At 34.6% G+C, this 27025-nt stretch overlaps 1 protein-coding gene across 2 annotated transcripts in view; it reads right to left on the reverse strand.

Annotated features, from left to right (window-relative positions):
* CFAP54 (cilia and flagella associated protein 54) overlaps positions 1 to 27025 on the reverse strand; it is a 118354-nt gene that overhangs the window by 14432 nt on the left and 76897 nt on the right. For both annotated transcript variants that reach the window (XM_061351233.1, XM_061351232.1), the window contains exons 46-62: positions 26375 to 26557; positions 24122 to 24208; positions 22981 to 23103; positions 19816 to 19869; positions 18263 to 18473; positions 17793 to 17899; positions 16642 to 16811; positions 11702 to 11804; positions 10103 to 10241; positions 8978 to 9135; positions 8598 to 8780; positions 7245 to 7371; positions 5647 to 5802; positions 4370 to 4478; positions 2505 to 2610; positions 1661 to 1753; positions 1000 to 1141 (exon numbers count right to left, since the gene is read on the reverse strand). In XM_061351233.1, the coding sequence (XP_061207217.1) occupies positions 1000 to 1141; positions 1661 to 1753; positions 2505 to 2610; positions 4370 to 4478; positions 5647 to 5802; positions 7245 to 7371; positions 8598 to 8780; positions 8978 to 9135; positions 10103 to 10241; positions 11702 to 11804; positions 16642 to 16811; positions 17793 to 17899; positions 18263 to 18473; positions 19816 to 19869; positions 22981 to 23103; positions 24122 to 24208; positions 26375 to 26557 (2251 nt within the window). The remainder of the gene's footprint in view (positions 1 to 999; positions 1142 to 1660; positions 1754 to 2504; positions 2611 to 4369; positions 4479 to 5646; positions 5803 to 7244; positions 7372 to 8597; positions 8781 to 8977; positions 9136 to 10102; positions 10242 to 11701; positions 11805 to 16641; positions 16812 to 17792; positions 17900 to 18262; positions 18474 to 19815; positions 19870 to 22980; positions 23104 to 24121; positions 24209 to 26374; positions 26558 to 27025) is intronic.

Below are 27025 nucleotides of genomic sequence, written 5' to 3' on the forward strand. Positions count from 1 at the left end.
GTAATTCCTAATAGTAAACTTCCAGAAAATAATTATGTGTGCTTCTACAAAATCTGAATGCCCCCATTATTCCTGATATTCAACTGTCAATTGTGAAACCAGAATTTTGTTAAAATGGCCACATTGTTTATAGATGAAACTTAAACAATGTGTTTCATTAATGGTTTTACAGAAAATATTTAGCATGCTGTGCTGATAAATTCCATTTCAATTTACTTTTATATATTTTGGCCTACTACTGCTTTTCTACATTCTCTATTCTTCTTTGTGTTGCCTAACAGAACTATCAGGAAAAACACCTGCTGCATTTGCTAAAAGAAAAAATTATCTGTAATTACAAGCAAATGGAGCTAGTACAAAACAATCAGATTGATGGAAAGTCTTAGCATATAACACTTGTTTTCATAAACCAATCAAGACACATATGTTGGAACACTGTACAGTTAGCAGACATTGCTCAGCTTTGCCAGCAACAGATTGCAGAGCAATTCAATCTTTGTCAGTCACTTGGGATGACTGAAATTAAGCCACTAAACCAAAATTTTATCACCAAATTAATGGTTCCCAGTTTAAAAATAAACACAGATATTGTGCCTTAGTGTTTATATAACCTCTGGTAAACAATATCCCAGAATTCCTAGTTTGACTGGTTTATTTTTAAATCAAAAGCTTCCATTCCATCAACCCCATTAGATGTAAAATAAATGCAAAAGTTGGAAACAAACCAGGCAAAGGAAAAGTTCTACCAAGCTAATGGAAGCACCTCTAAACATTAATCCATTGGATAGGAAAAACAGTGATTTTTTAATTATTATTATATAGACTTTGAATTTTAGAATACAATACCCAGGCTGTAAGAAAACTTACTTTGCTTTTACTTTCCAAATTTGACTTACAAATTTTCGTAATTGAAAATTATATATTGAATGTATTACTGTGTTACATGACATACATAATTTATTAGTTAATGTTCAAATATTACTAAATATAAAGGAATACCAGACAAAAAATCTCTGTATGAAGCAAGAAGATCCATGGAAGCAAATTCTGGGATTTTCTGTTGCACTGTATCCTTCATGCTGTGTTCTTTAATACTCTTCATTCCAATTAATAGCTGAGAATCAAGCACAGCTTCACTGACCTAAAAATAATATTTATATTATTTAGAACCAATTCATTACAATATTTACGTAGGTCTTAAAGTCTGAGAATAGTAAGGTGGTGACAAAAAATTAATTACTCCATAGACCATATTTTTTAAAGTCAGGAAAATACCCTATTTCTCTTTGACATATAGTACATACTGCACTTAAATAAATCATTACTGCTGACAGCTTAATTATTACATAAGTGATTTCAAATCAGATATCCTCATCTGGATGCCACTGCTGTCTACCCACATGTCAAATACATGTATAGACATATCAGGTAGGGTGCTCTTTTATTTGCACTGAATCAAACAGAGCCAGATCTGTCCAAGAGAGATTAAATGTACTACTCAGAGAGTGTAAATTTTAATTTCCTCAAATAAGACCCATGCCAGAAAATTCAGGAAACCTTAATTCTCATTCTTGTTTGCATTGTCTTGTTTGCTTGCATAAGTAGCATGAGATAAAATTAAAATAAAATAAAAATTACCTCTTTAGAATATTATACCAACCTGTGTAGCTGCTCTTACTGCAATCCAGGCTTGTATTTTGTAGCCTTCTGATTTTGGAGACTCCTCAGGAGAAGAAAGTTCTCCAGAAGAGATCTAAAATTATACATCAGTTCATAATTAGGATTCTAACTGTATTATGGTAAAATATATTTTAATACAGAAAAAAAATCCTCCTACTTACAGAATTATTGTTTTATTTGCAAGTTATAAAAATCAGCACTAATTGTAAATCTATGATTAATTGCTAAAATTGAAAAAAATTATCCAGAGCATACTACTTGACTGCTACTTATAAATATTCTCATAGCAGCTTAAACTATTGTCAATACTGTACACAGTTTTGCTATAATTTTCCATTTTCTTGAATCTTAATTACCTCTTATGTTACACATTATACTTTGAATCTATAGCTTGTAGCCACTTCAGCGTAGCTTTTATATTCCTCATGCTGTCGTACAGATTTGTACAAAAAACTTCAAATCTGGTAAAGTATAAATATTGGCACTTAAAAATCAATCCTGAATTATGTTTTCTTTGAAGGGTACAAATTAATAAGTACATAATCAGAAATGAAAACACTGTTGGTTCTGTTTCTTATTATTTTATACAGAAAATATATTAAATGTTATCATTCAATGCAATAAGCATTAAAAATAACATCAAACAAGACAAAATTATTCTATTCTACTATACTATTTCTTTGTGTGATTTTTCTGGTAGGATTGTCAGTATCAGTACGATTTATAAGTCACTATAAGTAGAAGTTTGGCAAGGTACACGATGTTTTAACAGAAATATATTTCCTGCTTTGAAAAGGCAACTACCCAAAAGATATAAAACATACCTTTGATTTGTAAGGCACCATCTGATCTGTAGGTGACACATCCTCATTATTTGTGGCAAAATGCAAATATAATAGTGCTATTTCAAGGTATGATCTTCTTATTAACCTGTAAGAAACAACACACAGATCAATCATTGTTACTACCAAAGTAAGCACTGCAATGATACAGACTCCTGCAGAAGACTAGAAAGTCTCACCAAACAAATCATTAATTCAGACCTCATCATCTACTTAAAGTGTACGTCAAATGTAAGTTGCACTATGTGCAACAAATATTCCATGAATAAATAGCAAACATTTAGTAAGAAAACTGTAATTCTGCAAGGGAAATGATTTTTCTGTACAGAATCTGTATGAGTTCCTCTTCCATATTCAAGTTAATATACCCATTGTCCTCATTTCCCTGAAACCTGTGTGGCTGAAATTGGATATGGTTCTTCAGTCAAACTGTGTCAAGAATGAGTGAAAATATATACAGTGATCCTCTCCAACAAGTCCATGTCTTTCCTGTACTGAGGACTCCAGAGCTGAATGCAGTACTCCAGGTGGGTTCTTACCAGAGCAGAGGGGCAGAATTACTTTCATCGAATTGCTAAAAAACACTACATCTGCAGAACTTCTCTGTCATTTCTATTCCCTATATGTTTATAAAATCCTTTTTATACAGGTTCCTCCTGTCTTGGGATATCTGTCTGGATCTCCCCTACGGATTAGCTTTCCTAAGTATAGCAACTAATTCCTGCTCATGTAATTACTATTATTGACAGAGTCATATTTCACAAACTTGACTGTTTACATAGTACAATAAATTCCAGCTTTGGTATGATTTGTGTAAAGCAAAATACAAAAGCCAAAGAGTGCTGCACAGTTCAAAACAGGGCAAACTAAATGGGAGTGTAGCAAGTTCTGCACATGGTGGCAATTTAGTTAACTTTCTAGTCTTGCTAACAATAAAGGATTTGAGACATGAAGAAACAACTTTAATTAAATAATCCCATAGATACCAGAGAAGATAGGGATGTTCAGTTCTCTAAAATAAGAAAGCCAAGGTCCATTGATATTGCTGTACATTCTTTTAGGAGCACAGTAGCAAATTAAGTAAGTGTAGCAAATTAAACTTGCAAACAACACCACACTCCATTTCTGTGCTATCTTCCATCATACTGACTGTTTGTAGAGGTTTTTTACTATGCTACTGCTTCTGTGTTCGGAGTTCTGGTTCATTAACTTAAGTAACAGAATACCCAAACAAGCAATGTAAATTGCTGCCTTTACACTGTCTGTAACCAGACGTGGCACATTAGTCATTAAGACTGGTCAAGAAACTAAAAAACTAAAGTCCACTGTATCAGAGTTACTTGACAGAATTTATTGGCTGGCTTGGCTCAGCTCTTCAGGCATCTACACTGATAACTAATGCCAAAGTCACTGTCCTGCTATCTGTTACAAACACATTTTCTATGGTCCTTCTGCCTCTGTTCTTCTGACTGTTTCTGGCTTCTAACCTTTTCAAGCTGGATTTCTATTATCTAGAAAGGTGCAGACCACAGCTCATCTTCTGAAAGATGAATAAAATCCCTGCTTAATTGATAACTCTGTTCCTGGACAGAGAGGATACAAATTTGGAAATAGCACAGAAAGCTATAACTTTGTATACTATAAAATGTGCTTTTAAACGTTCTCAGCATTTGTTTTAAATAAGAGAATAAATAAGTAGCTCTTATATACTGCCACAGAAGACAAATGTCCAGAACATAAAAGATGCTTCATAATAGAATTCCCACACCAAATCTCAGAAAATGGTCAAAAACCTATATTAATTTGTGATTAAAATTATTTTGTGAGTTATATAGCTAGTTTCTTACTCAAAATTTTGATCATGTTGCTGGCTGAGTTTTATGGCTTCCATCAGGGTTTCAACAGCTCGAGATGACTTGTTATTGCTTGCTTCAGCTATCTGGCATTCTACCTTACCTAAGAAAGACATAGAAAGCAGATTTGCAAGGGTTTTTTTATATTTTTTAAGACCCAACATGTTTTTACCTCCAGAAAAGCTGAACAATTTAGTGTATTACCTATTCTCTTCCCAATAAGCAAAATGTTTTCTGGTTTGTTAAAAGGTAATGCATGATGCTTGAATAGCAAATCACTTCATAGAGTAGCTAAAATAATCAACCTTTGGAATCATAATGACGCCTAGACCACGGTAACTAGAGGAGTCAATGTACAGGCACAGTCCTATTCTGTGCTGCACTATGCTGCACATACAGCATAGCTTTCAGGCCTGTGTTTTTTTGTTGCACGTCCCTTAGCCACAGGATAAATGTAGCCAGCTAGTTGTCACAGAAGAGCTTTCTGGCAGCATCTTCTCAGTACCACTTGCAGCCACCTGCCCTTTCCGTGAAAGTGCAGCAAGAAGTCCTTATGTGAATATGCTTTTTGTTTGAAAGTAGAAATGATGAATAGAATTGTTTTCATTTAAGAACATCCTCTAACAGCTCAAAAGACCAAAAGGAAACAACCTTTCCACAGGCAGGATCTGCCTTTTGTGCTACACCCTGATTGGAAGCGGATTCAATACAGCACAACTTGGGGTTTTCAGTGTTTGAAAGGCCGTAAGGTTATTTACACAATCCTTTTTCTTTATAGTGTTAGCTCCAATAGACAGCATTTTAGGAGATAATTTACAGAGTCTTGAGTCCCTTTCTGGCTGGGGTCTTAACAAACTAATACCTCCTGTGCAAAACATAATGCCACTAAAATCCAAATTTAAACACTGTGTAATTCATTAGCTTTGTTAAATCAGTTAGAAACACTTTCTAAGCCTCTCATCATTAGTTCAGACTAATACAAAGAAGCTAATTAGTTTTCTACAATATCCTTAATCACATTGGCTCCCCTTTGACGCCTGATAACATACAGGTGGGAGAAGTTGTACTGCAGGTTTGAAATTATTTGTTTCATAATGCATCCTGAACTATGCTGCTGTGATATTAAACACAAGCAAGAGATCTACAGCTAGACAGGGTGCGAAATATCCCAATTCTGTTTTTACAGTAAAATGTCTCCTTTTTAAGAGAGGGCACGTGCATTAACATTGCCTAGGAAGACTATCATGATGTACAAACAGGGTTTTATTTACCTATCTGAAAAAGAAGATCAGCTTCCAGATCTATACTTTCAGTTGCAGATGCTCTGCAAAGCTTCAATGCTGATTCTAAATGTTTGAGAGCACCTAGCCATTGCAGTGGGTCTCCTCTTGCAGGTGTACAAGCTACTTTTTCAGCTAATGTGTGTCCTAAGGAAAAGAAATAAAAAGAAAAAAGAAAAAAAAAAAAGACAATTCTCAGTAAATTATTTAACAGAAAACCAATTTACGCAAAAAGAAGCAACTTTCTTAGAGCAAATACTGTTAAAGTATTTTCTGTTACAAATCAATTCTCAAAAATCTGAGTGATTGATGGATATAAATACAGAGCTATAATGTTGTTTCACTACTTCATGATGCCATTGAGGTTTACCTAAGCCATCCAGAAGAATCTCAGGGTACACAAATCAACCCTTTCACAAACTATCTGGAAAGATAAGCAATAAACCACTTTATAACTCTATTTGACCTGGCAGTTGCAGGCAAAACCTAAACCTCTCTGAGTATTTCTAAATTCCTTCTGTGCTAACCAGTTCTAGAGGCATCTTTGATATACTGTATCCCTCTCATACCACATTCCCAAATATTCATCTGTATTCATAGCATCTTCCTAAAAATGTGGATTCTGAAACAGGAACTGGTCAAACATGGCCAATACTGTGAGTAAGGCTGGCCATGCCTGCACTGATATGCAGTAACGCACAATGAGAGTGGATCTCTAGAGCAAACCAGCTGATGACCAGACAGCCACAGCAGATTCATTTCAGACTATTTATTTTGGACTACCTCTATTCTAGTTCTAAGGGCTAAGTAAAAAGTAATGGTTGGGGTGCACCAATGTGCTCCTTCCGGAGCATATATTCCTGAAAAAGAAGTCAGAGCACTCTGAGGATGCTCCACAATGCAAACCAAATTGCAGCAAGTGATTTCTAGATTTTTTAATCCATTATAACTCAGATATACACCTAATTAAATTTAGCAGAATGAACGTTGAGGCAATATCCCTTTTCCTGTATTTGCTATATAGCAACAAATCTCAGATCTTAAAGGTTTTCTTATGTTATTATTCAGCATATTTCCAAGTTTCTATATAAAAAAAAGTTAGCAAGAGAAGTTATTAAAGGGTAACAACCATAACAGACACTATATATTCCATTGGGATAAATAATTATCACCATTATTCCATGGTGATGGGTAAATACTAAATCATTAGTTAATTCCCATGTAACTGCTTCCAGAGAGATGGAACTTATACAGGAAGTTTTCACAGAATGAACATTTTGTACAGAAGCTGGCGAAGTATTGGTAACTTTCACTTTTTAAAAATTGAATTTACCTTTAATTTTAGCAAGCTATAACATACATATTTAAGCCTTTGTTGATCACAGTTCCTGAAAGAATTGTACCTTGTTTACATACATCGCATGGAGCTGAAGAAGCATCTATTCTTAGGTTTTGAAATATTTTAGTTGTATAACAAAAATTATTTATTACGTTCTTTAATAGTTTTCATGATCAGTTTTTCTGCTGTTGCATAAAATATGAGTGAAAAGTAATGAAAAAATAAAATTCATGACTTGAATTTTTCTTACCTATTCTCATTTTGACTTGGGCTAACAAGTTCATGTGTGGCAAGTAGATATTTCTTGTAGGTAGGACCAGGCAAGTCAAGGTACTGTCATCTATTTGCTGTTCAATGGGTTCTCCGCAAACAAAAATCTATGAGAAGAGTATATTTTGCAAAATAAATTGCAGACAGCAAATCAAATAGCAGCTTAACAAAGTAAGTTAGGAATGGCAAAAACATGGAACTCAAATAAGTCTTGTAAAAGAGCATTAGAAAAGGGCTTGAAACTCCCAAGCTCATTTACTTCAGTTTGTACTTGTCTTCTTTGCAGAGGAGTTTGGTAACACATGAATAATTTCAATGAACAGTTGATCAAATGTATCCATGTTAGGCTTTGGTTTCTAAAATCAAACTCCCTCAAATCAGTCTTTAAACAATACATCTCCCAAGTAACCTGAGCCCTCGAATGAAATTGTCATTTCTCCAAAAAAATCTGACATCCAACAAAGGCCAGGAAAAAAAAAGTAACATTTATGAAACAGTCAAATTTTCATTCATGGAAATAAGGTGGTGGGGACATGCTGTAAAATGTGAAGTTGCTTGAAGGCTAGTAAGTCTCACAAGTGGATTTCTGATATTCAGGTTATTCACATGATTCTTTACCAGCTGGGTAAACAAATATTTAAATGGATTATACTTCTATATTAGGAAATATGAGGAAAGAATTTGATTCAAAAGCTTTTCTTCATAAACTTTATCAAGAACAATAAAGACTGCAGACGTGCGTATCTACTTTTGGATCACCAAATAGGTAAATGGTTTTACCATACATTCTCCTCACAGATTCCATGTCTTTAGATTTGCTTTTTTTATTGCATATATATAAATTTTTACATGGAAATAAATTCTTCATACTGATTACAACAATCAGTATGTCAATCTAAAACATCATAAACAATAGGCTGCTTTATGTAGACTTTGTAATTCAAATTATTCTAAGTTAAGATACAATTTTATGAGATGTGCATCCTCCTTGAGGTGCTGAGTATAAATATATCCCACATTTCAAATAGGAAAAGGGAGTGTTGCACATGTCTTTAAAAGCTGAACTATGTATTCCAGTTATCATATGTGATGTACATTTTGCAAATATTCAGTATGTTCAAACTGTATGAAAATATCGGACTACATACATGAGTACGCATGATGAATACGCATAAATAAATTTGTCGAGATTAACTACTTCTTTACACTATGTAATCTAGGGAAAATTGATCAGTTAATAAGAATAGTCCTTTTTAATAAATCTTTAAAATACTTTCCAGAATAGATAATTGAGAATTTGCAAATGTTGTGTAAATCACCAGCATATACTCACTGCTTTAATGGTAAGCTCATGTGCCAAAATTAGTAAGTTTAATGGTTCCATTGTAGAAGAGCAATGTTCTGTATCTTCTGTTTGCAGTGTTAGTATGTCTGCCAGCAGAAGCATACTTTTCACAAGAGTCAAAGAAGCTGAAGGGGAAATTAATGCATCCTCTTGGAGTAAACTGATGATACTCTGTTTGGACATGGACAACATAAACCAAAGCAGTTACTACTTTTGCTGTCTATTTATGAGGACAAATCAAACAAAGTGAAAAAAAAACTTTATTTTAGAGGCCCTATTTCAAGCTTACTTAATGCTGGTGTCAGCTGTTCTGACTACATGAAAAATACATCAAAGAAAAGCAAACAATTTCTCCTTTGTATTCAAACCTCCACAAGAAGTTTAATGTCTGCCACAGGACGTTTTTCTTGCAGGTCAAGAATAGCAGCTTGCATCATCATTTCAGCCTGAGTTTCAGTATCACCAAAGGCTTCTGACTCTAGTATTACTTCTTTTAGCACACCTCTGCGTTCAGCCACATAATTTTCTAAAATAAGAGAATATATGAATAGTAAAAATTCAATAGGAAGACTTGGCAGTTTCTTCTACCATGCTTGAGAAGTCACTTCCATACTAAAACTTTACAGAAAACCTGACATTATAAATTCCAAATTTACTACTTCATTATTTATGTTCCAAATTTACTTCAAAATTAAATAGCCCTTAGTTTTTAAACTTCACTCGGTTTAAATTCATCCAAATGCATTCTTTATATTTAAGCTACCAGCATAACTAATTAGATTTTGTAGATCAGATGCCATTCTCACCCAATAAAAATATTCTACATATTCACAAATCTGATCTTAGTTATTTCAAAATAGTAATAGTCTTCACAGGAATTATCCTGAAAAGTTTAAACAAGTGTTTTGTTACAAACCTAAACTGTGATTTTGATACTTATGTGAGCATCAAAGTTAATACCAAGTTCATAGAACTAAGGAATTAAAAACATGTCATTCATACTCAAACTGCAATATTGCATTTTGTAGTATCTCACTAAAACTCTAAAAAAAAAAAAGGGGGGGGGGATCTAGAACATTTTTAGAACATTTTTAGAACATATAGGAACATTTCATTTATTAGAGATATTTAAAAAGTGGAAAAAAAACCCTCAGAAACCTTTGAAACCGGAAGTATGTAGCAACAGTGTTTTTTAAAACAATCATACTTAATTACATCAGAACATTTGAAACTTTTCATGCAAGTGATTTATCAAAAGATAATGATCATTAAATGAGAAGTAATATAATGCTTTGCATTATGTGCTCTAGGGAGAGTTTGCACTCAGAAATGTATTTTCCTTATTGCATTAGATTAATTTAATACAAATCATTGCTCAGTGATAATACAGCCCAGAATTAATGTTAATATTTTATTTTTTAATGAATAAGAATTGTTTCTGAATTTGCCAGGATCTAAATTTACCAAAGGTCTAAACCAAAAAATTGTAATACCTTCCATATCACCAATACCATGTATCTGTGCTAGTAGTGCAGTCACTAACGTTGTACGACACCTTAGCCATAGATGTACATTTATACGATCTTGTGCTGTTACATTGTGAGGCAGTCGAATGTCTTTGATGTAAGAGTCCTAATAATTTCCGAAAGCAAGAGAAATGTTACTTTCTAAGTCAAGTATTCTGCTACAAACAAATCAACAGGGCAGCATCAGTCTAAAATAAATTCAATTAATACAAATATATCACAAATAATAACATCATTATAACTAGAAGCTTATTTGAAGGACAGATACTTTTTTTTTAACAACTGGAGGCCATTTATTATTCAACTTTTAACCTATAGGAAAAAAAACTATTGTAGCAAATTAAAATTAAAGCAGTTTTTATGAGAGACCCCATGCATATATCCATATACTATATGTGTCATGGAGAATAATTCTAGCAGTTTGGACTTTACTCCTCTCAAGCAGGAGCATTACACAAAACTCTAAGACACATAAAATGTCTAATTGTAGAGTAGGATCAATACCAAGTTCTGGTACCTTACTGGCGATTAGAAATAAAAATTTAATGTTTTATTTCTAGTTTTTAGTATTTTGAACGATTAATGTATAGTACTGGGAGTGTTTGGAAGAATGCTCAACTCCCTGCACCATCATCACATATTATAAATGCAGAATTTAAACAGAATATAAAAATAGTCCTATTACCAAAATTTTACAGTCTATGTTTGAAAGATCTGTTCCACCAAGCAATAAATGGGCAGTGCAGGAGCTGTGTTGTACTAATACAAAAAATCATTGCTTGCATTGGTGCAAATGAGAAAAAAAAAAAAAATAAAAATTGCTGTAACTCCATTAGTGGATACATGGCAGTCCCAAGAAAATGTAAGAGCAAGTGCAGAAAGACAGAAGACCTTGATAAGCAACAAGACAATAAGCACTAAGACAAAATAATTAAGCTGCATTCAGGAAAGTCTAGTTTCATGCATGTCACAAAATCTGGCCTCACTGCTCAATTGCTTTGTACATGTAAGTCAGTTTGATCTGCTGTGTGTTCAAGAATAAATGCATAGTATATTGCATATTTGCTTTCCAAAGTATATGTTGGTATCCCTATGTTTCAGACAACACAAGTCAGGTGAAATCTTGCTAAATTTGGAACACAGCAGTGATGTGAACAGCAATGGTTGGTGTGTCTTTTTGAATGAGGATACTCTTAAGTATGTGTTCAATCAGAAAAAGTAAAATACCTTAACTGAAGAATACAAGATTTTCACCTTATAGATATTTTTTCCACTTCTTGTTTATGGAGAGTTAAAAGATTCTCATTGTTGCCAATTGAGAGTGCACAAATAAAAAATGTAATCCCAAACCATATGTAATTAAAATTACGATTACAGACATATTAAATATACTATAGGCAAGCAGGTATCTAAAGTATGTCAAACATAATTTTCTCCCCAGGTTAATGATAATCACATAATGCAGATGGCTGCTATGTTCTAGTAGTATTCTGAAAAACACTCAGTACTCCGTGGAAGACTTCATATACTAAGAAGCAATAGTTTAAAACAAATATCCACACATACCAAACACTGTTTTTCATCATTTTCTTCTTTAAAACGTGTCTCTTCCATCCTAAAAATTTCTGCATCTTGGAGAAGTCGAATTGCAGAAAAAGCCAAAGCAGCACTGTGACACAAAACGACATTATCAAAAAATACTAACTACATTTGCCATTTTGTGCTTTTATTATGTTAGATACTTCATTTCTGACTAAGAGATGTCTTTCAGCAGTTACCAATTTTTGCTTCAGTAGAACAAAAAAAATGCATTTGAATTGTATCCTGAATCTGTAGACACTGCAGTATGAAAGTGAAAAAACAGCAGTAAAAGTTTTGCCAATAGCAGACATAACCTGATAATAATGGATAAACCAAAATATATCCTATCCTGTTGGAGCAATTAGAACTCTACTATGACTTTGAGTTACACATATCTGTCTTCAGGAATGGGCTTTTAGAAATCAGAATATATAAAAAAACTTCAAATGACAAAATATTAGGAGAGTTCTGTATCTAATCCACAACTAGAGAGGCAAGAAAACATGTTCCTTAAAGCCTTTTCCAGGTTATATGCTAATCCTTCTGTTAAAACCACATGATAAAAATACTCACATGATCTTAGTAAACACCGTCAACCAAAAACTGAACTAGATGCCATCCTGGCAAAACCTCATCAGTAAGCAATAATATGGCACTTACTCTCTGCCCCCCACCCCCAGTCATAAATCCTTTTCTGGAGTTTACTCCCAACAGCATCTAGAAAGATACAGACACTACTAGGTCTGGTGCAGCATTCAACCACACATTTCAAAACATTGTGAGTTGGGATCTCAAAACATTGTCAGGTTTCTTAAAATATTATCTAATAGTTTGGGTTGTTTTTTTTTTTAAAGCATTCAGATACACTGTTAAATTTTTATGACATTTATAAAAATGTATTTTTATAACAGCAAACTTTGTGAATGCAATTATTTTCATTATATGAAGACACTTGCAAAACCAACATATTGAAAAGATCCATTTCACAAGAGAATTTGTTGCTCAATGAACACACTACTCGAAATAGAACTGCCAACACCAATGTCTCATGTTAGTTTTCCATCTCTAATTGTACATTTTCCCTTACATCTATAAATCTCTACTTTCCTACCTCTTCTCTAAAAATTTTTTGGTCTTGAGTTTGGTTGGGTTTTTGTTTTGTTTTGTTTTTTACAATCCTACTTATTCTCTACCCACTGAAACACGTGTTCCTTATAATGCAAAAGTAGTGTAGGGTATCCCTAGCTCACCTCTTAAAAGATTTTTCCTCAGGTCAGTTGATAAAAATCTATAACCAAAATTCCTATCTATGCTTTTCTTTTACATGGAGAGACTCTCTTTACGTGAAGACTGGCTGCTATGAAACACAAAGAAAAAATAATTTATGAACACCTTAAGTCCCTTTTACACTGCCAGAACACTGTAAAGAGCTTTTAATGCAAGAAAGATGCAGTCTCTGTGAATTTACTGCTGTTGAGACGTTCTAGACTAATTGCTGTAGAGGCAGAGTTCTTGATTCATGCTCAAAGTCAGAACATGAGCTGCACTACTCTGAAATTACTCACATTATTCTGCCAACTTATATCTAAGCACAGGATGGATAACCTCCAGATATAAGAGGGTAGTTAAAGTCTTCCTGTCATTTCTGATTCTAGCCTGCTTGCTGTTTTTGTGATGTAGACCTGGATGGATTACACCAATTCAGCAGAGATATACCCCAAAGTAACAATGAGAACCAAAACCGTTAATATCTTGCCTTTCAGCTCTCAGAATTCAATCCTTATGAATCTCCTTCATCATCCCTTTACCTCAGTTTTATTCCACAAAATGAAACCAGAATCAATCAATGTTGAATTTGATGATAGCTTTCTAACAATGGAAAAGACAAAACAGAATTTGCTTATAAAAGCAAAACAACAGTAAGGATAATACAACGAAAAATCCCTACTGCATTTTCATTCTTTTTATTAAGAAGTGTTTTCTCTTGAAACCAGGCCGCAAAGTTAAAATTACAGCAAAACCTGACATTTTTCAGAAAACTGTTTGAGATGCTATGGCCTAATGTTTCTCAAATAATTTGGAGAAGGTGCAGCACCCAAGTATACACAACCTTTTAAGGATTATTAACCTAAGTTCCTGAGCACCACTGCCTCCAATTAACTGCTGTTGTCAACATTTAGCAGTTCTGAAAACTAGATCACTTTCACCTACATGCTTACATACAAATGACATGAATAAAATGTAGACCACAAGCCCAACTATTCATATATGTATTGTTTTAAGCAGTGATGTATTCACATAAGCAGACAAGCACGCATTTGGGTAATTAGAAAGCTCATATACTTAGTGGAGGGCACCATGTAAGTAGTCTCCTTGAGATCAACAGAATTAGTCCTATATGTAAAATTATTCTGGGCACAAATTTTTTTGCAAGACAGAAGCTGTAATGTAGAAGCTTCCCTTGATGAAATTTTTGTGACCCTCTTCTGCTGTCAACAAGAGTGATGTGTCTATATATTTCCCTTGACAAAATACATATCCTTTTATCAGCTGAATCAGAAAGTGACAAGATGATCAAAATAGGAAAGTACAGCTGACTATAACAATTTCACCACTAAGTCATTTGCCAAAGGAAAAAAATGATGAATTTCTGTAATATCATGCAAAGTTTGATTTCTAGGCTGGCAGGCAGGAAACATTCAGCTGTCTGAAGGAATGTTTCATTTGTATCTAAGGCAGATATATCAGCAGTGTCCATGGATGGCAGTGCAATAAAATTGTAAAATAGGTTCAAAAAAAACACCAAACAAACAACCCTTTTCTTGTTTGTTGGTGTTATTTTTTTTTTCCCTGCTGCTCTCAATATAAAAGGCCCATTAAACACCTATCAAAAATCTGAATGTTCTCAAAAATGATCCATAAAAGGCTTGACATCCATTGGAACGCTTGATACTCTAAGAAAGTTTCTTCAATCTGTGATGGGGGGTGTTTGCTCATCAAAGTGAGACAATTTGTAAACCAAAAGAGAAGCTAAACTCTAGGTGCAACTGCATGTCAAAAAGAAGGGTGCTGTACTGAAGATGGCTTGCATACTGGAACCCATTTAGCAGGATGAGAAAGTTTTGGTCTGAACTCTACTAATATGGGTTTTAAAAAGCATAGTATCGATGTAAACTGGGTTTGTACACAGGATATTTCATAAATCTGCATACCAGTCCTTAGTTACTAACATGATCATGTTATTAAATCCACATGGCACTGGAAAACACAATGAGGTCACTGTCCAGTGATTTGTTGTTTTTTTCTTTGCCAAATTTATAGTAAATTAATCTAATTCAAAAGGCATTGAAATAGGTTAATATTTCAAGATGAGAAATGTCTACAAAGAGCCTACAAGTTCTTACTTCACACCTTCACTAATGACATTACTTCAAAATTATTACAGTCCTAATACCTGAACTTTGGGGAAACTTCTACTTTTTAAAATAACATGAACGAACCCTGAGCGAAAGACAATACTGCAGTACTATTTTCAGTTCAGTTGTCTATACAGCACTTTGAACCTCTTGCTCTTGTCATTTTGCTTCTTTATTGCTGTGACATAGCAGCTAAAAGGAGATTGTGCTATTTAAAGGCTATCTGATTTGGAGGTTTGTTTATTCACCTAAGACAGCTGGGAGAGGAAAGATAGTTTGCTTTTGACATAAAAGAAAACATTTCTATCTTTTAATTGGGTAAAAGGGAAACAAACACTGGTACTGGTTGGCCTGCTGAATCACCTACAACTTCATCACCTACATACCTTGATTTAAGAATGTTATAGAAAACTTCACCAGTATTCCAACAATAAGAAATGTTAATTTTGCCTTTTGCTTGGCACTTATTATAATGTAAGATTTACTGTAATATTTTTGGTGTGTTTAGTCAGACCTAACAAAAGTTACAAATACTGATTGCAGTGTACCTAATCACAATATAGTCTGATGACAGCGCTACCACCTCTGTGTGCTGCATCTCTACTTAACGATTTGTACCCTCAAAGATTTTTCAACCTAATAAAATATTAGATAAAAAGAAGTTGACACTAATAAAAATTATGTATTGTTAGACTTTTATCCTTCCAACAGAAATTAATTTAAAATTACAGATATGCTAAACAGAAGAATCCTCCTAGCTAAAAGATCAAAACTATGTTCAGAATTTAACATCTATGAACAGCTAACATATTTCTGTGCATCACATATATTCAAAGAACAGCACAACTGTAATTTCATGAAGTTCTCTGAAAGAATTCAGAACCTCAAAAAATCACAGAATTTGGAAATTGTAATTGGGAGAAAGTATCTGGCAGATCATGTAACTACAACAGTATTTTAGACATCACTAACAATATGCCTAAAAATAGTTTTTCTAATATGTTAAAAGTTACATTTTACATTTTAATTTGACACCAATAAGTACACCAAGAAGAAATGTTCTTTTAGGACAGTAACACTGAGCATTCTAGAATAAAGTAGAATACAGGAGTTCAGAGATAACATCAGTGCTCTGCTGTACACTTAAAATTATAAAAAATGAATTATCTAACATATCCAGATTTTACTTTAACACAAACAGTGAACATTGCAGCTTATTCTTGGTTTTTGTACACTATATCAAAAAAAAAACACCACACACAGAAATCATAGACCAGTAACTGATGATCTTTTAAAAAGTAAAACAAAGCAGTAATAAAAAATGAAATGCCAGTGTAACTTATATTTGTAGATATACTATTGGGGTTGTTATGGCTGGTTACTAAGATTTAGAATATTAATGCAGACATAAGGATTCAAAGAAAAAAATGCTGATTTTTTTTTCTTTTTTTCTTTTAATCTTCGGTAGTCGAGGGTGTGCAAGATAAAGTTGGTTTTAATATTACTTACCTGAAAGCTGCTTGATACCATTGCTGAGAAATAGCAGCAAGCTCAAGTTTGGCCTCCAGAAGAACCTCTAAATCTTCAGCAGAACACTGAGATACCTCCCCATCGTATTTGTCATGTATGTTCTCCACAAGATGGCTAAGACTTTCTTCAGCTTCTGTCAGTAGAATCCCCTAGAGAATAAAACAACATTGTATGATTAAAAAAAAATAATGAAAGGGATAAAAAAAATCTTTAAAGGTATTTTATTCACATTTTTACAATATGCCTTTTCTATAAATAGCAGGGGGGGTAATTTTGCCTTTTTTCAGGTTTAGAGATTCAATGTATTGAAAGTAGCAACATCTTAACTGTGCCTGCACTATTACCATTTAGCTTTACCACATATTTTAAGGCTTATAAATATATGATAATTTTCCATTCTTCATTCTTATCTTGTAGCTATACTTGATAATTTTGCCCTATACTTCTTACTATACTTAGTAATTATAAACAATACAATACACTATTGAAATAAAACATTAAAGATGTTGTAAGTATATTCTTTTCTACCTATATTTTGACAGATCCTTGAGTGAGGTATGTATCCTAAAAATTCAACTGTAATTTATGGTCTGTCTGACAAATGAAGCTGTAAGAGCCTGAGAACAGCACCAACCAAGCCCCCTTCAAACAAAGAAGCTAATAAGCTGTGGTTACATTTTCTCCAAAATAAAGTATCAGAAAGGGAAACACAAAAAAATCTCAGACATTTCACATAAACAGGCAATGGGTTTCCGTTTTTTTTTGTAGAGCACACTGTTCATCAAAAAGTTTCTGACGTTCTCCTACACCACCATCTGAAAGATGATTTTACCTCGAAATCCCATTCAGTCTTTTCCCTTGTTGTTGAAACAATCACACTGAGAACTGATTGTGACATTTCCCATGGAGACTGAAAAACTGCACCAAATCACCAAGACTTGATGTGTGGCTAGTAAGATTAAAGGCAGATTAGAAACAGAAATGTCAAGTCCTCTTTTTCATGCCATTCTCCCATCATAATTTCTGTTATATTGTAAGCATTAGCAATGTGTTTGGAACCAACTGAAGTTTTGTAAGCTTTTTTTCTTATAAAAAAAAAAAAAGAAAAAAAGAAAAAAAAGGCATAGTACCTTCAGCATGGCCATATTTAATTCATCTTTACAGCCAAGAAGCTGCATCATTGTGCTGTTCTGTTCCTGTTGTCTTGAATTCTTACCAGCATTCTTACCAGCATCACCTGTCAAATACATTTCAGATGAAATTTCAGATAACAGATGCAGAGCCAAACTATTCTCGGATACTCTTCATATTTGAAGAAAATGCCCTTTTCTCTCTATTTATAATTTGGACTTTCAATATCAAAATAAGTGAGGAAGAATGGAATACAGCTCTAATGATATTAGGGATATTAGCTAAAAAAAAAACAACCTTGAAAAATCTCAGTGCTTATAATTTCAATAATGACTGATTTTTTGATCAACATTTAATATGAATATTGTTTGTAACAGGAAAAATTCATGCATATGCAGTTAAAAGTGGAAAAAATATGCTTGAAACAAGTTGTAGAAGAAATGCACTTTTCCACCACCCATATAATTACCTTTTGATGCTGTAATTGTGCTTGGCTCCTTCAGCTTGTTGGTATCAGCAAAATAGATGTGTTTTTCCACTTTTTCAGGTATATTATTTATTGTGGCAGAAAGGCAAATAATGAAATGCATTTTGGCTAAGGTTAGTTTATTCATTATGTTTTGGTTGCACAGCGACACCATTGTTAAAGACAGATTCCGATTAAATACGTCCTCCAGTACCTACAAGAAAGTTAACAATTGGGACTATCTGAAATGACATATTTTACACGTTTCTTGTTCATGGTATATTTTGCCTCTATTAATAATTATGTTTATCAACAATTAATATGAATATTAGTAATATGCTCTTAGTCATAATGGATAAGTTGCTGTTTTCCTTTCCAAACTTCATTCACCCCTTAGTAGAATATGCTACAACCCCAAGTGATCAGTTTTCCAGTAGAAGGTGCACCTTTGGAGTTATAGATATTACTCTGCGAGTTCTAGTTTTCTGCAGTGTCCATAGCACTCTTTGAGCTAAGGTGGTCATAAAAATATGTAGGCAAATCTATAGTTCAGAAATCTCAACTCAAAGCAAAGTCTGTTGTTATAATTCACCCTAACTTGGAAAAGTATCAGACCCCTATAGCGCATTTCATAGGATCATTTGTTATTTATTATAGCATCCTTGCTTCATCTTGAGTTTAATATTCTCACTTTAAATTTATGAATTTAGAAGTTGAAGGTCTAGACAGCTTTGCAAAATCATAAGGAGAGCAATAAGAGCCCCATATAGACTGTGAAGTGTTGAAATCAAAAGCTCAACTTCAGAATAAATCTGAAACTAGTGAGATCAAAAGCTGTCAAGATAGACATCTCATTTCTGTTTTCTAATATAAACTGCTGTAGGAGACACACAAGATTACTGTAAACAAAAGAGAGAAAAGCAGAGGGGGAAAAGGGAAGAAAAAGGAGGAGAAAATAATGCTGGTTCTTTTTTACTTTATCAATTTATTTTAATGGTACAGTTTCTTTTCCACATCCTATTAAAGTTTAGCCCTACTGGCTCAATGAATTCATTTAGGAATATGTGATTTTAATTAAAATGAGAAATGACCGTTCATTAACCTTTACAGACTCACTTTTTTGTTCTTTTTAGCTCCCCAGAAATGGGCTGAACCCCAATCTAAATTAGGACAAACCTATGAAGACAGGTCTGATTGATAGGAATTACAAGGCTAGATGACACATTTTTCTCAGTATTTTAGCAGGATAAACACAAGACCTTACAAATCATGACAAAACCTGAATAATTCAGCTAGTATGTTTTGCACAAAGAAGTCACAGATTTGTATATATTAGGTCTCACATCTGAGAAATGGTGATAATGGCACTTGCCTCTGCCTTGAGCCATAAAATTTAAGTTTTAGGAAGTGGTAAACTGATGAGGAGAATGTTTTCTATTTACCGTTTTTTACTAACAACAGGTGTATTCTCTGAACCATCTAATCTCTAACTGATGTCAGATAAATAAATATATATGTCTAGCATAAATTTTTTAGCTCGCTCAGATTTTTTTTACCTGTAAATTTGTAACAGTCAGGAGAGATTCTGAGGAGTCAAATTTCTGTAAGGTCTGCAAAATGGACAAACCAAAAAATGAGTATTGTGTTACAATATGAGTGTAAAATAAGTGAGTTAGCAGAGCAGTGGACAACTGTAGGGCATTTCCAACTATACTTTGAGGGCTCTAAAAATACCAACAATTACTTGGCTTCTACAGGCTTTACCTGAACCACAACCTGAGACCTGAGACAAGGGGAAGCACAAAATTACAAAATGGAATATATAAATCTTTAGAATCAGTTTTAAGTAATGTTAAGTTTGATTGCTTTATAACAGTAGCAATGGAAAATTACTGAGGTGCATGATCACAGAAAAAAAAGTAGACTACATCTAGAGAACATACTGAAAATTCTTGTACAAGATAAATCGTTATAGTTGACATAGTTTTAAGAAAAACAGGCTAGAAGAACAGGACACAGGGGTAAGGAGTATCTGGGAATTGTAGGTGTCCAGGATGGGCTGCAGCTAAGGTAACTGATAAGTAGAAGGACAGGATGATTGTTATGTCTCTGGTGCTAACGAACCAATTAAGCTGGTATGAGCATCTACTATGCATGCTCCAAAGGCTGCCAGAAGTGATGAAGATTGTTGGAAGAAGTAAACGACCCTCAGAGACCACCACCACAATTCTGTACACAGGCGGGGAACTTTCTGGAAAATGATGCAATCCATACGTAGCCTCATGAATATGTATGTCTGGCCAGGGACTATAAAAGGACAACTTGTGCGGCAACTGGGGGACACACGTTAGGAGGAGCTATCCCCCGTGTCTCCTGGTGCCGCAATAAAGAATACCTGCTTGTCAGCTTGAAAACTTTTTTGGCGAGTTTGTTCCTGGAGTTTTCTCCAAATCAGACCCAAAACTAATCTTACACCTTCTATGCTACTCAGTAGAATTCTTCAACTTAAAGCAAGGCAAGAAAAAGACATAAACCAACAAAAGTCCTATTCCAAATTCTAGGAGCTCTATGGACAGCAACCATCTATTGCCTTTATGTTCTTTATTTCTAATTGTGGACTTAGCACATGCCTCTTCTGCTGTTCACCAGAGCACAAATCTGTAAATGGAATGGAAACAAGAGCTACAAGTCAAGAGGAACTTGAGACCTCAGCCTCCTTGAGGGCTCTTAAAAAAACTATTTCTTTACTTATATGTGTTCCCATTTTCTGAAACCTGACCCTAATTCCAGTCCTTGCTCAAAATCCCTTTACCTTTTCATCAAGAGAAAAAACAGTCAACTGAGAAGGAAAAAGCCAGAGGTAAAGATAATTTCAAGCCTTTCTTATAAGTGGGAGCTCTACATACAACTGTCACTTGTGTTCTACGTGGTTTTTATTAAGTCTTTTATTAATCCTATACTCCAGATTTAGCCCTCTATCATCTGTGTCAGTCCCTGGAAGATGAGTCCTTCTTATTCTGAGAGCTGTTCAAAAGTCCAGCAAGCACTTAGTTTCTAGATGTGTCACACCTCCTGTGCTATTCACCTGAACCCAGTTAGAAAAAGACAAGCGACAAATCAACCAGACCTCATCCTAACTCTATGAGAAAAAATCGGCCTTAAAAATGCATTTTAATCTGACTAGCATCAGTAAGAAGTAAATGCATTGTATTGTAGCCATGAACAGGGAAGCTCTGCAGAATCAGCCCCAGGATGCTAATAACTATTTTGCCAAAAATGCTGTGGCTGCTCTGTGCTGGTTTTAGCCATTATGAGGCTGCAATGTAGGGACAGTCAGGCCTTGGGGGCAGCTAGAAACTCCCTCTCAGTGTTTGGTGAGGTAGGAGGGGGAAAATCAGCTCATTAAACTCAATTTTCTCTGTAGTGCCAGCTTCACCGTCTACAATACAGGGTAAGGGAAGCAAATGTGAAGTCATGGAGGTGGATTAGGAATTCCCCTTTCAGCATCAGCCTGTAATTATCACCTGATTAGAAATATCATCCTATTGCATGTACAGAATGTGGCTTTACAGTCAAGTTAAACCCTACTGTCAAAAGGGGTGTCCCTACCTGTCCCACTAGTGCTCTACTGTATGTTTCATCCAGTTCTGTCATGCTGGCACACATACTTTGTCATGGAGTGACACCTACCCAAAAGCACCACTCATAATTGGGACCTTGATGGCATAAAGCGAGCAGTAACTCATTAGGTTATTTTGGTATGTGCTTGAAAAATAAAAAAAGCTATGTAATTGTTATGGGGGAGGCTTGCCCAATAGCTCTGGACTGTATCTGCCTGCACAGGTATGTTCTCAGGTAAGACAAAGAAGCATAGGTCAGTTGTTAATAGCTTCATAACCTTGTAGCACATTAGTGATCAAAAGTGAGATTACTACTTAGCTTTATGTATGGAGAAGATTGAAGTGATTGACCTGTGCTGACGTGACTGTCAAGGCTCTGAGGTTGCCAATATCTCTTACTGCCCAGCATCTCCTGGGGTTGTCCCCACCCTGCCCAGGTCCCAGGACCCTATTTCAGGCCCCTGGGGCATCAGCCCCTGCCCAGCAACACCACAAAAGCGCTGGTCTCCTGCTCCCTACAGTCCTGCCCTGCCACAGGCCCCCTAAGCTGGGCCTGCCCATGGGCTCAGATCCTGCCCCAGCCCCAGCCAGACCCTCTGGCCTTGTGCAGCCATCCTGGGGCTGAGCCTCCTCAGCAGCCCTGATAACAACATCCACCTGCACGAAGATGTCCCAGCAGAGCCTCAGCCTGTCCATGGCCCCACAGAGGTGAGTCATGCCCTGGGCCGGGGTTGCCCCAGCTGTCCCCCAGCTACTGTGCCCCTGGCTGGGGTGGTGGGAATTTAGCTGTTAATGGGACAAGAAATCTATCCATACTTTTTATGTCTACATATAAAATCACGCATTATTTTTTCAACAGTATATTTGGCATTATTCACTGTATAAAACAGACAGTATATCCATTTCAATATTTACTTTGTTCCTTTTGTTCAATGAGAGGAATTCAATATCTATTATTTGACCTGCCTATTGAAAGAAATTTAGGAATTTTCCAGGAATGTGTAATAACTTGCAGATGTGTAATAACTTGCAGGAGTATGTACAGTTTAATGAAGAGAATTGAATATTAATAGTTTGATATCATACTTTACTGGTGTTTACCGTCATTTGTTCAATTATTCTGTATCCTGCAGGTATTTTCCATGGAATTCTCTCTCCACAGTTAAGCAAAGACAGTTCATGAAAGGCCTCCGTAAAAAATCCTATATCTGTCAGTACTTTAATCTGTGAAAAAATAACAGAGCCTTTTATTTAAATAATTTTCAGTTATACCTTTTACTCAAAAAAAAAAAAAAAAAGATATTCAAATATTAATTTCCAAGCAGATTTGGCTTCTAGAATAATACATGGATGGCGAACATTCTTTGATGGAAAGAAACCTTTTACATTTTATTGTTAATAAGTGAAATGTCAAAGACCGGTGTTTCACTTTCAAAAACAAAAATGAGCAAAAAGAAAGAAAAACATATTTTTTTAAAAGACTTGCTCCTGACAAAGGAAACTTCATATGTTTGGCTAGAGATTTGACTGTTAGCCCAAGATCAACCCCTTATCAAAATCTATTTCACAGATTGCACTCATCTTACTCTCATAGTACTCATTTACTCTCCCTAACCATATTACCATTTCCTGAAAATATCTAAACCCAATAATATTTTGACTGTTACTACAAGTTAGATTCCTTAAAAAACAAAACAGAATCAAACCAACAAGAAAACATCAGTGAAATGACAAAAGTCTGTTCCCAGAAATCTGACAACCTGGTTCCACACTGATACTGATAAAAAATCCAGAAGTGAACATTGTGAACAAAATATCATTAATGTTCTGCTCTTAAAATAACATTTAAAAGATTGGTGGAACAAGATAAAAAATGCCAGGTACGAAGTTTGGATCTAAGAGGGATAATCTTATTGCCATAACTTTAAGGAGAATGCTTGTTAAAAGGAGACTAGGAAGAAATGATGGAAGTACTTAACAGTCTCTGTAGGACATTAACATTAAAACTGTATAAATAACCATATATTCTACTAAAAATAAGAATATAAATAATGGCATTTTAAAAGTAGTCCTATTCTACAATCTACTGTGCTAAGAAACACTAAGCAACAGCTAAACTTTAAAGCACTGCTTTTCATGGTAGTGTTATAGCAAGAAATATTTAATCAACTACATTTAACAAAGAAATTAAAGGTTTATTTGAAATGCAATATACTGAAATAAACAAAAAAAGTTTGATTACCTTGAAGATTCTTCCTTCAATAGATTTAACTGGGTCCTTACAAATCTCAGAAACAATGTATTGGTATAATGTGAACAATGGTAAGATCTGTAAGAAAATATTAGGTCATCTAGCTATAAACTTCATAAAGGGTACAATTATAGAAATGTACATTGCGATTATGCATCACAAATCTAGAGCTAATATAGGAGTACTGCTTTCACTGCCACATACCACCCTTATTTCTGTTATGCTCTATGAAGGATGAATGTGTAAAGAAGTTCTTCATCTGGTTAAAGCTAAGCCCTTACACTACCTTTTATGTGATTCACAATGCAGAAAGGGAAGTTTCCCCAAATTATTCTGTGTTTGAGGTAAGGTTTTTTTACTACACCATTAGTGAATAAGCCTACTAGAAAGATCTTGATATAAAGGATTTCTAAAACTGCATTTTGATATCATATTTTTTCATTACAAGTAACAGAATATTAGAACTCTGTAAGCTTTATAAAATAAACACAACGAAGTTCTCCAACTAAGTGAAATGATACCAACCGTAAAATAAACTGATGGTGATGAGGTTTATTGACAAATTCACTTACATTCATTCCAAATTGGAAGTTTTTTTTAGGGGCAACTAACAAAAACATTTTATAGCTGAGTTCTAGTAAAGTATACAAACGCTGCAATTATTAGTATATAATATTTCAGTAGACTCTTTCCTAATAGACATTTGTGTGTATTGAAAATGAAAGAACTTCCAGAATTTAATTACTGTTCAGCTTTTACATTTTTCCTCACTTTAAAATGTCCTCAAGCTTGGAAAACGCTAACAACATTGTTACTTTTTTGTCAAATGCAGTTTCAGTTTTCATAAAGTAGCTTAATGCTTCTGAATCTGATTACAAATGCTTGAGGCAAATGTTTTAATTGTATTCATACAGCTTCCAACTCGTATGTGAAGTAGTTCAACAAAATTAGTCTTTGAAATCTTATTTTTAATAAAACTTGAATCTTGATGTATTTTGATTTAAATGTCAAATCAACTTAGTGCCCACTATCCAAAACATTCCCACACATTAAGCATTCAGTGGAGATGAAGCTCTCATCCTGCTGAAACTGCAATTGCTTTGGTCATGATCTATGACCTGGATCTATATTCTACTACTACAAGTGCAGAAAGAATCAAAACTGCGCATGGCCATATGAAGCAAGCAGTCAAATTAAGTGTCCCTGCCTCCGGGTAACTGTCTGCTCCCTGATCTCACTTGATCTCCCGTAGTGAGGGCATTTAGACAAAGCTTAGTAGCAAAGTGAACTCCAATAAAGCAGGATGGGAAGAAGCAACAACAGGAGGGAAAACAGACAGTTAGCCTGAAGTTCCAGAAGAAATCAATCCAGCAAATGGCTTGCTGACAAAAAAGGGGTAATATCTTCCTGCCTCCTCCTCTCTAACCCCTCTTCCATCTATACCCCTTAACCTTTTCTTGCTCCCCTGCTGCTAACCACACAGTCTTTTCCCCTGCTCCTTTCAGGACCTTTTCATAAGTGGATTCATAACTCATTAAAGCAGGAGTAAACCATCTACTTTTCTGCTGGGGAGTTTTCTGTTATGAAACTAGGAGAGTTCACTTATAGAGGTATAACAATCGCCTGACATGAAAATCTGTCAGAACATACAGGACCAAGCAGGAACAGAGGTAGAATTTCAACTTTTTCAAAACTAATAAGCAAGTCAGTCTATTTATTCCAGTGTACAGGACTGCACCTTTGAAAGAAGTTGGGTTGAAGTGGTCAGTCATTAAACAGGAAATAAGCACATGATCAACCTAAGAGGGAAGCGTAAAAACACTCCATACTAAGCAGTAAGAGGACATGAGAAGGAGAAAGGCAGAAGGGGCTTTTATTTACCTAGTGTGCAAGTAAAATTATTGAAAGCATTCTGGACATACTGCATTTAAAGAAGTGCTCAGTCCAGTGTATTTCAAACTGTATATAATAGGAAATTTCCTCTAAAATGCCTAAGCTAAGTAGGTATAATACAGAATGACCATGTATTGTCATCCCCTGAATAAAAAAGTACCCCAAATATTCTAAAAACTATAGGCAGCAAGATATCTGTTGCCTCTTTCCCAGTGCCACAGAACCTAGCCATACAGTTATGTTGCTACAGTTTCAGAGTTATCTAATAAGTACTAATAAGTACACCAAAAAAGTAAAAAGAAAGACTTGATGTTTCAAAATTCATTTCCAGAGTGTAAAAACAATACTTACAATTAAATTTTGTTTTGCACAATGAAGTTCAAACATAACGAAATTCAGGCTTGCAACCACAGTAGATATATCACCTCTGTAGCGATCGGAGAACAAGTCAATACCAGGAATAAGCATATTTGTTTCATATTGTGCAAAGTCACAGTCAGATGTTGGATGTGGAAGAGAAGCTCTAAACAAGGTCTGAAAGTAATAATGATTAACTAATTGTGAAAAGATGTATAAGCATTACTGAAACACTGTAAAAGTCCAATCCTTGAGACTCAAATTATTTCATAAATGAAATTTTGACAGTGTCTTAAGTATCCAGTTGTTTGCAGACAAAACCATGAAAAATCTTTTTAGAAAAAAGGGCTTTATGTGTGAAGTTGATGGAGGAAAAAAAATGGGCTATAAATAGGCTAAGGACAGTATTTCATAGAACAAGCAACAGAAAAAAGACTGATCAATGTGTAGAAAAATAATCAGGAAAAATAATCCTCAGCAAGTACTCCTCAGGACTTTAAGGAAGTAACTTCAGTGTTCCTACTTTAAAAATGGAGGAGTGCTGACACTGTCTCTGATATTGGATATTCCTTCCCAATTGTGTTTCTCTTGTAATTAGCAATGATACACTAGAGAAAAGTGCATCTGCATACTCAGGGCTAAGAT

This window comes from Neopsephotus bourkii, unplaced genomic scaffold (genome assembly GCF_033783945.1).
Source record: "Neopsephotus bourkii isolate Nb327-2 ecotype Australia unplaced genomic scaffold, CSIRO-AGI_Nbou_v1 NB_567, whole genome shotgun sequence".
Lineage (NCBI taxonomy): Eukaryota > Metazoa > Chordata > Aves > Psittaciformes > Psittacidae > Neopsephotus > Neopsephotus bourkii.